Raw genomic sequence first — 14,429 nt, 5'->3', positions numbered from 1 at the left:
AATATGAATAAATAAAAGAAAGTATGAATAAATAAAAAATCTAATTACGAATAATTAGTTTAAGTATAAGTATTTAGGGCTCGGGAAGAAATAATTACGAATTACGCATTTTTTATGTATTATAATACAAATTTTTTTTTTACTTTTATATTTTAAATATTCATCTAGATGATCGAGATTCAAGATAATCGCGATTAATTGAAATCTTATTACACTATATATCTTATTTTTAAAAGAATTTTATGGAAATTTATTTAAATATTTATTTCTTAAATTTCTTATATTTATAATTTGAAGTTTTATGAAATTTTATATTTTATTCTTTCTTCGTTGAATATTTTTCTCACAAATGACATTTTTCTTACAATTTTAAAATATTATATTTTCCATTAAAAAGCATTGGATTGAAATAGCAAACTTTTAATAATAATAAATATAATTATTTTTTATATTTATAAGACAGAATTTTATAGAAATCTAATCTAAATAATTTAAATTTAATTTATTATATATAGTTATAATTTAAAATTTTTTCATCGAATATTATTTTCACAAATGATTTTTTGATAAAAGATTATGTTTTTTTTATTCCAGTGTTAGAATACGTTGGACCAAAATGGCGAACTTTTGTGGCGAATATGTCGATAGCCATGTTCTTTACATTCGCGTCTTGTATCTTACCATGGATCGCCTATTTTTTACTCGATTGGAGGATGACCTGCATCGCAACTTCAGTTCCTCTTATTTTAGCCGTAGCGACACCATGGTTGATACCGGAAAGCGCTCGATGGCTGGTCAGCCAAGGTCAAGTGGACAAGGCCATCGATATTCTGGGAAAATTCGAGCGAATAAACGGCACCAAGGTACCCGATGACGTCTACAAACGATTCCGTGTAAGAAATCAATTTTTCTATAATATTTCTTTATTGTATTTTGTACGTATCAAGCTATCATGTAAAATAATATAAATACAATCAAGTAAAAGGAGTAATTCTAAAAATGATAATTTGCACGAATAAATCAATAAGAAGAAAGAATAATATTTTTTAATTTAAGCCTTTGTTATTCGATTAAATGAACTTTAAAAATTTTTCAAATGAAATTGGTTAAAGTTAAATTATTGGTTATTGGTTAAATTATTTATTAATAGTTCATTCGTATTTAATCACGAATTAACTAGTTTTTCTTGTACCTAAATTAAAAATTTTCAATTCAACTTAATATATTCAACAAGTTTTAAATAAAAATTTTATTTATTTTTTTTTAAAAACTTATTTTTTGTAGTTATGTAATTATCTGTTTCATTATTCTACATAATGTCTTATATATATATATATATTATATATATATATATATATATATTGGATTAATAATAAAATTATATTGATTCTTGATAAGATAAATTATTGACATATTATTTTTTATAATAAATTCATTTTATGATATTTTATATTTTTAAAATATTTTGCACTCAATAGAGAGTAATCTATTAAATTAATAGATTAAGCAATATAATTGAACATAATATATTTCTATTTTTAATCACTCGTATCGATGAATTTAAAAAAAAATATAAATACAATTATGAAAAATATTTATACTGTATTTTTGAAATAAATGTTGCAAGTAAATATTTGGTTTATGTAAATTTAATCGTTATTTTGAATTACAACATATTTAACAATTGTTACAATTTATACTCAATGTTAATCTTATATTAATATCTAATTATCTATTATTTCTATATTACTTTTTATATATTTATATTATTTTTTTATTTAAGATTAAATTTATAATTTTTTATCTTCCTAAGATTCAAAAGATTTTCAAATCCAACTAAATGATCATTATTATTTATTATTATTATTTGCTATTGATATATCCTACTCCCAAGATTATAATTTTATTAGTAAATTACTGAAATTAAAAATAGAATGATATTAAAAATTTTATATAGATATAAGTAGAACGAATAGTAAATTTATCGATATACGAATAAAAAAAATTTTTTAATAGATGTAATAATTTTACAACATTTATAAATTTATGATTTCAAAATTAAATATACACACACATATATATGTATATTTATATTCGCGAAGTTGATATTATTTTACTATAACTTAATGTAATATTTCGTGAAACTTTATAAATATCAAATTAAAATATTTTATTATTATATAAATAGAAATAATAATTATATATATAATTATATTATAATAAATATTAAAAAGTTTTTGAAATTTGGCATTAATAGGAAACTTGTGCTAGAATATGCAAAGAGGAGGAAGCTGATAAAACATATTCGGTATTGGATTTATTCAAAACACCACGTTTACGAAATATCACCATATTATTCATTATTATCTGGTATGTATTATCTTACAAATATCAAAAAATTTGATTGAAATTGCAGAATTCTTTCATCGCATAGAATTGTTTCTTTTCTCCGTTACTTAGGATGGCGATTTCTTTAGTATTCGATGGTCACGTACGAAACGTCAATAATTTAGGCTTGAACGTGTTTGTCACATTCACGATTGCTGCAGCAACCGAATTGCCCGCAGACACGTTCCTTACGCTTGTTCTTGATCGATGGGGTAGAAGATGGCTAGCTTGCTGTTCTCTTGTCATTTCCGGTGTATTCAGCATTTGGGCTTCTATAGTTTCCAATCGTTTGTATATTTCTTTTTTTACTTTATATTTTATATTTTATTGAAATATAAATTATGTTATTTTTTTATTTTAGTAAAATAAATGGTTTCAAAACTTATTATGGTTTATTATGATAAATTTAATTTATGCGAATAGTATTTTATATTTTACGAAGTATTTCTTTGTAATATATATATATATATATATATATATATATATATACAAGATATTTACAAAAATTGTTGTCAAAAATTTTAATAAACATGGGTTTAAATCATTAATTTTAGCGTTATGAAATATTTTTATTTCTAAATATAATGTATTATTTTTATAACATATATATATATATATATATATATATCTATTCATTTTAATACACATTTTTATACATCTTTCTATAATGCACACACATATTTAAAAATTTTCCGAATTAATGCTAATGTGATTAAGTTTACATTTCTTTATATTTTTATATTTATATTTTTTATTTAATTTATGTTTTTATTCATTAACTTTTATTTTGTGTTTGTTTTAATCTCTAAATTCGAATCTTCAAAAATATCCTAAAAAAATATTAATAACAATCTATGTAGAGATTTTCATTTTTTAATTTATGTAGATTAAGTAGTTGTAAAATATTAAGAAATTGAATATAAAATATTTTTATTTTTATTATTATATTGATATAATGAAATGAAATAAAGAAATGAATTAAAAAAGCTATAAATATATTTATTTCTTATGTATCTTCTTTTTATATTCTTTGAAAAATATATTTTTGCCATATTTTTGAAATAAATAATACGATATATCATTACTAAATGCTAATTTATCGTACATGATCGAATTTTAAAGATAAATTTTTCCATAGATTCCATAAATAATATTAAATAATTATTAGACATATAGTGGATGAAGAAATTTCTAGTAGATGATATAACAATTTGACAATATTTATCTATAATTATGTAAGCGATTTACTGAATATACGATGATAATAGCATATTAATTTATTTTCCTTTTATAAAATATACATGTTTTATATTATATTAAACCAATATATCATATATTATTATCTTTATGAATTATTGATTTATTATAATTTTTTATTATATACTATTATATTGTTTTCTTCTTAGAGAATTGTCAAATTTATTTTCTAAGATAAATTTCTGTTTGAAGTTAGAAAATTTTTCTCGTGAATAGAAAAAAAATATAACATATAATATATGTGATTTATGGCTTATTTGATATTATCATTTTGATTTATGTCATTATTCATATCGAAAAATATAAGTTGATTAATTTTAAAAATATATTATAATGTTTTTTTTTTGTATATGAACACATGAAGATTTTTTTTTTCTGTATAAAAAGACACATAAAGATTGAATATATTTTTTTAAATATATATGAATAATATATTTTTTAATGTACTAATTGCAGTAGACTAATATTTTCCATAAAAAAAATATAAAATTATAAAATTTATTAAAAAATTATTAATTTTAGAGAAATATTTTAATTTTTATATTGCTATGATTCATAATGAATCATAATTTTCTTATGTTAATGTTTTTATGTTAGTTTCATTTATCAATATTAGCATAAAATCATGATTTTATAATAAAACTAAAATTAAAATATCTCTTAATGATTTTTGAAAGGATTGAATATATTTTTTTACCAAAAATATGAGAATAAAATGCATTAAAAAATACATGATGCTATTTAAAAAAAGCATATAAATATTTAATCTTTGTGCGTTTTTTACATCCATTTACAAAAAATTAATAAAATCTCTTCTTTGCATAAAATACATGTAAATATATGGAAAATGAATGAGCATAATAATAATATGATATAAATTAAGATAAATAAATATATAAATTAAAATAAATCATCTAAAGATAATAAAACGAATTTGATGTTTTTTTATTTTTTAATTAAAATGAAATTTTTTGTTAAAAAAATTAAAATTTTACTTTAATATTTTTTTTCCAGATATTTATACAGCTACTTTGGCAATTCTGGGTCGATTTTGGATAAATATCTCGTACAATATTGGTCTCCAATATGCAGCTGAAGTGTTGCCGACGGTAGTTAGAGCTCAGGGTGTAGCTCTGATACACATAATGGGATACGTCGCCAGTATCCTTGCACCCTTTGTCGTGTATCTTGATGTCGTTTCATCGATTTTGCCTCTACTTGTGTTAGGTACTCTTGGTATTATATGTGGTCTTCTGACTTTGTTTCTACCGGAAACGTTAGACAAAGATCTTCCGCAAACGCTGCAGGATGGAGAGGACTTTGGAAAAGATCAGAAAATGTGGGACTTTCCTTGTATCGAAAGGTAAAACCATGATTAGAAAAAAAAATTTTAATCTTCTTATTTATTTATATGAAATTCATAAGAGATTTTTAAATTTTTTATTAAATGTGAATAATTTTATAATTTTTAATTATTTAAAATATTGAATTAAGATATATGTTGATATTATTAATTTTTTTAGTAAATTTAAAAAGAATAAACAAATTTTGATAACTAGATTGCGGATATTTATGCATTTATTTAAAAATTTGAATGTATAAAATTTACAAAATATATATGTATATATAAAATACGAAAAAAAACACAAAATATTTAAAGTATGCATTATAATATTTAAAAAAATGAAACAAATTTTCATTTAAATTAATTTTTTTAATCATTTTTATTTTGCATAAACATTTATAATTTACTGATAATAAAATTTTATTATTTAGTAAAATGTTATATATATTATAGAAATATTTACGTTGATAATTTTTGCTTTGCCTTAATATTATATTGTATATAGTTAAAAATTACAATGAAAATCCTAAAAAAAATCAAAAACTTAATTATAAATTTAATTATTAAATATTAAATATTAAATTATATATAATTTGCATTAGTTTCACATATTTTATTTTATTAATTTTTATTTGAGAAATTTTTTATTTTATTTTTAATAAGATTGATTTTTAGTGATTAAAAAGAGCAATAATAATAATCATTAAAATATAATAATAAAAATAATAATAAGTAATCAAATAATTTAATGGCAGATAATAATGTTATACATAATTGTTATGCATTATGCGAGATTGTTATGCGTATAAATATTTACTAAATAAGAAATTTTTAGCCTAATCAATTTATGATTTTTAAAACTTATTCTTAAATTCAATTTTTCAGAAAACGTAAAGACGAAGAAATACCACCAGTCACCATATTCAGATCATTTTCTAAATGCAGCACGAGAAATTCGATGAGAGCATCTCTCCGTGGTGAAACTTTAAGGAGCAATATGATACGAAGATCGAGCATAAAATCCAAAAAATTCAAAAGCTCGATTATAGAAGTGGAAAAATTGTAACGAAATATTCGATTTCTAGTGAATAATTATTAGTCTTCTAAAAAATTATGCAATATTAGTATAAAGCAAGTTGCAAAAGTAATCTTATTTCAGAATCGTCATCATTAATTTCCCATCAAAAATGATTAAAAATTAAAAATTTTAAATTTAAATCTTTAATTATCATAAAAATTAAATTAAGAATTTAGATTAAAGTAATGTTTATAATAAAATGACTATCGTTTTTGATTATTTGATATTATTATGGTAAACCAAACCATTTTTTCCTGCCATCAGTGTTTATATATATATATACAAAAGAAATAATAAAATTGTGAATTTTGAAAAACATAAGTCGAGATAAAAATAAACTGATCATTATGACATAGAATCATGTATCCTGTATGTAATAATAAGTATAAAAATTTTTAGATCGATATTAAGAGATCGACCTCGAATGTTTGTCACGCGATTGATTAATCGTGACTATTTTTACTTCGATGTAAAGCTTATTCTTGTATATGTTTTATAATAAAACCAAGATTCAAGCTAGAGTTTCAAATCTATTTAAAATTATAATAATAAAAATTAATTATCAAAATAATAATTTTTCAAGATAAATTTCTTTAAAATCAATAAAAATCTTTGACTAATTCCATTGAATATTGAATATATATTTATTTACTAACATATTACAACTTTATAATATATTTACGATATAAAAAAAATAAAATATCTATTATTTAAAAACAAAGCAGTGAAAAATAGAAATGAATACTGAATTCCCTTTCAGAAATGTGTATAGTTGATGCGATGAAAGTATTGGGTTGGCAACTAAGTAATTGCGGATTTTTTCTAGAAAATCAAAGACAATTTTTTCATGGAACTAAATAACTTTATTCTGTAATGTGTTGCCCATTTTGATCAATGACCTTTTGCCATCTTTCAGGCAGCATCATAATCCCACGTTCATAAAACTTCTGGTTTTTATTAAAAAACTAAATCAGGTACGATTTGATATCATCATCATTATTGAAATTTTTACCATTCAAGGAGTTTTGTAAAGATCGAAACAAAAAGTAATCAGATGGTGCAAGGTCAGGACTATATGGTGGATGTGGCAAAACATCCCAATCAAGCTCCAATAAATTTTGACCAAAGATGCGTGTGGCCTTGCATTGTCACGATGGAATACAACACCTTTTCGATTTGTCAATTCGGGCCGCTTTTCTTCAACCGCATTGTTTAATTTCGTTGTTCAATGTAGACAACAGAATTGATCGTTCGGTTGGGTGGTAAGAGTTCAAAATAGACAATTCCTTTGTAATCTCACCAAACTGAGATTGAACAAAACCTTCTTTTGATGAATATTAGCTTTGCTGGTTCACGTGGCCTACTCCACGATCTTTTCCGCTTGATATTGTTGTAAACAACCCATTTTTCATCGCCAGTTATCAGTCATTTTAAAAATGGATCATTTTCATTACGTTTTTTTAGCAAATCGCAGCTGTTAATGCGTTGCGTTAAATGCTTTTCTTTCAGTTCGTGAAGAACCCATGTATCGAGTTTTTGAACATAGCCAAGTTGTTTTAAGTGGTTTTCAATGCATGTATGTGATACATGAAGCTTCTCTGCAATCTCACGAGTTGTACTGTGACGATTCGAATCGATTATTGCTTTGATTAGGTCGTCATCAACTTCAACTGTACGATCAGAGCGTTTTTCGTCTTTGAGTGAAAAATCACCAGAACGAAATTTGTCAAACCAATTTTGACACTGCCGTTCTTTTAAGGCTTCGTCGCCATAAACAACTTTTTGTGAGCTTGCGATGCGTTTTTCCCTTTGTGGAAATAAAAAAGCAAAATATGACGATAATGTTCCTTTTGATTTTCCATTTTTCAACGAACACCAAACGAAAACTACGCAACCAAACAAAAAACTTTTTTTACTGATTGACAGCTGATTGCCAACTATCAAATAACAAAATGTGTTTTACATTTGGACTACGCCACCAAACCTAAAAATTAAACTGAAGCCATCTATGAATCCTCAATTACTTAGTTGCCAACCCAATACATTCAATTTCATCTCGATGAAGAAGCAATATTAGATTTGCGATTGTACTACTTATTGTTAATTATCGAAGCAAAGATTATTAGTTATCGAAGAATTTTTTAAAGAACAAATATTAGTATAATGAATGAAATCTTTCAGACGTCTTTCTTTACATTAACAACTACGAAACGGATCCTATACAATTTAATTTCGTTAAATAAGATAAAAGCAAACATTATAAATTCAAAATTAAAATAAAAAAAAAAAAGGTTTATTAGATAACTAGTAACACAAATCTGATTAGCAAACAGTTTTGAACTTCAGAAAATTTAAACATTTCATTAAAATTTTAAAAATTATAATGATCTCTTCTACAATTTCACTTCCATGGCCAACCATAGCGTACGAAATGCTTGTCGTCCAGAAACTAACCAAACACGAGATCAAAGAGTAACCACTCCCGCTTGCAACGAACTGCAGAAATCGAATTTACCTTCCTTATCTTCGGATATATATACAGCCGTTTCAACAATGCACTATTTTAAAGATTCTAACAATATCTATTTCCGTGGATGATCATAACCGTTTATCGTTAAGAAAACAATCAAAATGATAAAAAATGGGAAGAGGAATAAAAAGGAAAAGACGAATAATAATTGATAAAAACAAGGAAGAAAAATTATTGATAAAAGAAGAAGAATCAGAAAGTGAAAAACGAGAGGAGAAAGAGGAACTGATAAAAAAAGAGGAAGGAAATTAATAAATAAAAGGAGAAAAAGGAATTGATAAAAGAAGGAGAAAATGGAATTGATAAAAGAAAGGAGAAAGAGGAATTGATAAAAGAAAAAAGGAAAAGGAATTGTTAAAAGAAAAGAGAAAGAAGAATTGAAGAAAGAAAGGAGGAAGAGGAATTAATAGAGAATTGAAGAAGGAAAGAAGAGGAAGAAAAATTGACAAAAGAAAGGAGGAAAAGATACTGATAAAGAAAAGGAAAAGAAGATATTGATAAAGACAGGGAAGAAGTGGAATTAAAAAAGAAAAGGAGGAAAAGGAATATATAAGCGAAAGAAGAAAAGGCATAAATAAAAGAATGGAAAAAGTGGAAAAGAAAATGGAAAGAAAGAAAAGGAGTTTATAAAAAAAGGATGTAAGGAAAAGGGACAAATGCACTATATTAAATATTCAAGCAATTTCCATTACTATGGATGACCATATAGACCAAGACGTGTGAACTGCTTGTCATCCAGAAACTAATCAAACACGAGGTCAAAGAGCAATCTTTCCCGCTTGCAACAAGCTGCGGAAATCGTATTTATCACATTTATCTTCGGAGATACGTTTTAATAATGCACTATTTAAAAGATTCTAGCAAATTTCTACTTTTGTGGATAATCATACCGCATAAACGCTTATTCTAAAAAAACCAAAAAAACTCATAAACGATAGCAAGAGGAATAGATAAAAGAGAGAACAAATAATAATCGATACAAGAAAGAAAGAAAAAGAATTGATAAAGAAAAGGAGGAAGAGGAATTGATAAAGGAAGGGAGGAAGAAAAATTGATAAAAGAAGGGAGGAAGAGGAACTGATAAAGGAATGGAGGAAGAGGAATTGATAAAAAAAAGAGAAAAAGAATTGATAAAGGAATGGTGGAGAAGGAATTGATAAAGGAATGGAGGAAGAGGAATTGATAAAAGAAGGGAGGAAGAGGAACTGATAAAGGAATGGAGGAAGAGAATTGATAAAAAAAAGAGAAAAAGGAATTGATAAAGGAATGGTGGAGAAGGAATTGATAAAGGAATGGAGGAAGAGGAATTGATAAAAGAAGGGAGGAAGAGGAACTGATAAAGGAATGGAGGAAGAGGAATTGATAAAAGAAGGGAGGAAGAGGAATTGATAAAAGAATGGAAGAAGAGGAACTGATAAAGGAAGGGAGGAAGAGGAATTGTTAAAAAAATGGAGGAAGAGGAATTGATAAAAGAAGGGAGGAAGAGGAACTGATAAAGGAATGGAGAAAGAGGAATTGATAAAGGAAGGGAGGAAGAGGAATTGATAAAAGAATGGAGGAAGAGGAATTGATAAAGGAAGGGAGGAAGAGGAATTGATAAAGGAAGGGAGAAAGAGGAATTGATAAAGGAAAAGAGAAAAAGGAATTGATAAAGGAAGGGAGGAAGAGGAATTGATAAAAATGGAGGAAGAGGAACTGATAAAGGAAGGGAGGAAGACGAATTGATAAAGGAAAGGAAATAAAGGAGATTGTAAAGAAAGGAAGTAAAAGAAATGAAAAAAAGCATTATATTAAATACTCAAGCAATTTCCATTCCTATAAATGATCATAATGACCGTAGCACGTGAACCGCTTGTCGTCAAGAAACCAACCAAACACGAGGTCAAAGAGCAATCTTTCCCGCTTGCAACGAGCTGCGGAAATCGTATTTATCTCTCTTATCTTCGGAGATACAGCCGTTTTAATAATGCACTATTTTAAAGATTCTAAAATTTCCACTTCTTTGGACGACCATAGCGTATGAACCGCTTGTCGTCCAGAAACCAACCAAACACGAGGTCAAAGAGCAATCTTTCCCGCTTGCAACGAGCTGCGGAAATCGTATTTATCTCTCTTATCTTCGGAGATACAGCCGTTTTAATAATGCACTATTTTAAAGATTCTAAAATTTCCACTTCTTTGGACGACCATAGCGTATGAACCGCTTGTCGTCCAGAAACCAACCAAACACGAGGTCAAAGAGCAATCTTTCCCGCTTGCAACGAGCTGCGGAAATCGTATTTATCTCTCTTATCTTCGGAGATACAGCCGTTTTAATAATGCACTATTTTAAAGATTCTAAAATTTCCACTTCTTTGGACGACCATAGCGTATGAACCGCTTGTCGTCCAGAAACCAACCAAACACGAGGTCAAAGAGCAATCTTTCCCGCTTGCAACGAGCTGCGGAAATCGTATTTATCTCTCTTATCTTCGGAGATACAGCCGTTTTAATAATGCACTATTTTAAAGATTCTAAAATTTCCACTTCTTTGGACGACCATAGCGTATGAACCGCTTGTCGTCCAGAAACCAACCAAACACGAGGTCAAAGAGCAATCTTTCCCGCTTGCAACGAGCTGCGGAAATCGTATTTATCTCTCTTATCTTCGGAGATACAGCCGTTTTAATAATGCACTATTTTAAAGATTCTAAAATTTCCACTTCTTTGGACGACCATAGCGTATGAACCGCTTGTCGTCCAGAAACCAACCAAACACGAGGTCAAAGAGCAATCTTTCCCGCTTGCAACGAGCTGCGGAAATCGTATTTATCTCTCTTATCTTCGGAGATACAGCCGTTTTAATAATGCACTATTTTAAAGATTCTAAAATTTCCACTTCTTTGGACGACCATAGCGTATGAACCGCTTGTCGTCCAGAAACCAACCAAACACGAGGTCAAAGAGCAATCTTTCCCGCTTGCAACGAGCTGCGGAAATCGTATTTATCTCTCTTATCTTCGGAGATACAGCCGTTTTAATAATGCACTATTTTAAAGATTCTAAAATTTCCACTTCTTTGGACGACCATAGCGTATGAACCGCTTGTCGTCCAGAAACCAACCAAACACGAGGTCAAAGAGCAATCTTTCCCGCTTGCAACGAGCTGCGGAAATCGTATTTATCTCTCTTATCTTCGGAGATACAGCCGTTTTAATAATGCACTATTTTAAAGATTCTAAAATTTCCACTTCTTTGGACGACCATAGCGTATGAACCGCTTGTCGTCCAGAAACCAACCAAACACGAGGTCAAAGAGCAATCTTTCCCGCTTGCAACGAGCTGCGGAAATCGTATTTATCTCTCTTATCTTCGGAGATACAGCCGTTTTAATAATGCACTATTTTAAAGATTCTAAAATTTCCACTTCTTTGGACGACCATAGCGTATGAACCGCTTGTCGTCCAGAAACCAACCAAACACGAGGTCAAAGAGCAATCTTTCCCGCTTGCAACGAGCTGCGGAAATCGTATTTATCTCTCTTATCTTCGGAGATACAGCCGTTTTAATAATGCACTATTTTAAAGATTCTAAAATTTCCACTTCTTTGGACGACCATAGCGTATGAACCGCTTGTCGTCCAGAAACCAACCAAACACGAGGTCAAAGAGCAATCTTTCCCGCTTGCAACGAGCTGCGGAAATCGTATTTATCTCTCTTATCTTCGGAGATACAGCCGTTTTAATAATGCACTATTTTAAAGATTCTAAAATTTCCACTTCTTTGGACGACCATAGCGTATGAACCGCTTGTCGTCCAGAAACCAACCAAACACGAGGTCAAAGAGCAATCTTTCCCGCTTGCAACGAGCTGCGGAAATCGTATTTATCTCTCTTATCTTCGGAGATACAGCCGTTTTAATAATGCACTATTTTAAAGATTCTAAAATTTCCACTTCTTTGGACGACCATAGCGTATGAACCGCTTGTCGTCCAGAAACCAACCAAACACGAGGTCAAAGAGCAATCTTTCCCGCTTGCAACGAGCTGCGGAAATCGTATTTATCTCTCTTATCTTCGGAGATACAGCCGTTTTAATAATGCACTATTTTAAAGATTCTAAAATTTCCACTTCTTTGGACGACCATAGCGTATGAACCGCTTGTCGTCCAGAAACCAACCAAACACGAGGTCAAAGAGCAATCTTTCCCGCTTGCAACGAGCTGCGGAAATCGTATTTATCTCTCTTATCTTCGGAGATACAGCCGTTTTAATAATGCACTATTTTAAAGATTCTAAAATTTCCACTTCTTTGGACGACCATAGCGTATGAACCGCTTGTCGTCCAGAAACCAACCAAACACGAGGTCAAAGAGCAATCTTTCCCGCTTGCAACGAGCTGCGGAAATCGTATTTATCTCTCTTATCTTCGGAGATACAGCCGTTTTAATAATGCACTATTTTAAAGATTCTAAAATTTCCACTTCTTTGGACGACCATAGCGTATGAACCGCTTGTCGTCCAGAAACCAACCAAACACGAGGTCAAAGAGCAATCTTTCCCGCTTGCAACGAGCTGCGGAAATCGTATTTATCTCTCTTATCTTCGGAGATACAGCCGTTTTAATAATGCACTATTTTAAAGATTCTAAAATTTCCACTTCTTTGGACGACCATAGCGTATGAACCGCTTGTCGTCCAGAAACCAACCAAACACGAGGTCAAAGAGCAATCTTTCCCGCTTGCAACGAGCTGCGGAAATCGTATTTATCTCTCTTATCTTCGGAGATACAGCCGTTTTAATAATGCACTATTTTAAAGATTCTAAAATTTCCACTTCTTTGGACGACCATAGCGTATGAACCGCTTGTCGTCCAGAAACCAACCAAACACGAGGTCAAAGAGCAATCTTTCCCGCTTGCAACGAGCTGCGGAAATCGTATTTATCTCTCTTATCTTCGGAGATACAGCCGTTTTAATAATGCACTATTTTAAAGATTCTAAAATTTCCACTTCTTTGGACGACCATAGCGTATGAACCGCTTGTCGTCCAGAAACCAACCAAACACGAGGTCAAAGAGCAATCTTTCCCGCTTGCAACGAGCTGCGGAAATCGTATTTATCTCTCTTATCTTCGGAGATACAGCCGTTTTAATAATGCACTATTTTAAAGATTCTAAAATTTCCACTTCTTTGGACGACCATAGCGTATGAACCGCTTGTCGTCCAGAAACCAACCAAACACGAGGTCAAAGAGCAATCTTTCCCGCTTGCAACGAGCTGCGGAAATCGTATTTATCTCTCTTATCTTCGGAGATACAGCCGTTTTAATAATGCACTATTTTAAAGATTCTAAAATTTCCACTTCTTTGGACGACCATAGCGTATGAACCGCTTGTCGTCCAGAAACCAACCAAACACGAGGTCAAAGAGCAATCTTTCCCGCTTGCAACGAGCTGCGGAAATCGTATTTATCTCTCTTATCTTCGGAGATACAGCCGTTTTAATAATGCACTATTTTAAAGATTCTAAAATTTCCACTTCTTTGGACGACCATAGCGTATGAACCGCTTGTCGTCCAGAAACCAACCAAACACGAGGTCAAAGAGCAATCTTTCCCGCTTGCAACGAGCTGCGGAAATCGTATTTATCTCTCTTATCTTCGGAGATACAGCCGTTTTAATAATGCACTATTTTAAAGATTCTAAAATTTCCACTTCTTTGGACGACCATAGCGTATGAACCGCTTGTCGTCCAGAAACCAACCAAACACGAGGTCAAAGAGCAATCTTTCCCGCTTGCAACGAGCTGCGGAAATCGTATTATCTCTCTTATCTTCGGAGATACAGCCGTT

At 29.3% G+C, this 14,429-nt stretch overlaps 1 protein-coding gene across 1 annotated transcript; it reads left to right on the top strand.

Annotated features, from left to right (window-relative positions):
- Positions 1-530: 530 nt before the first annotated feature.
- On the top strand, positions 531-6,589 carry LOC113219372 (organic cation transporter protein-like; the record flags this gene model as incomplete). Its single annotated transcript, XM_026445998.1, has 5 exons — positions 531-893; positions 2,258-2,370; positions 2,461-2,675; positions 4,660-5,008; positions 5,876-6,589. Coding segments are annotated over 5 exons (1,221 nt in total), but the record flags the coding sequence as incomplete, so codon positions are not given.
- Between the last annotated feature and the right edge of the window lie 7,840 nt (positions 6,590-14,429).

This window comes from Apis mellifera, unplaced genomic scaffold, assembly GCF_003254395.2.
Source record: "Apis mellifera strain DH4 unplaced genomic scaffold, Amel_HAv3.1 GroupUN_95, whole genome shotgun sequence".
Classification (NCBI taxonomy): domain Eukaryota; kingdom Metazoa; phylum Arthropoda; class Insecta; order Hymenoptera; family Apidae; genus Apis; species Apis mellifera.
The sequence above is the reverse complement of the archived record's forward strand: the minus strand, read 5'-3'. Positions and strand labels throughout refer to the sequence as shown.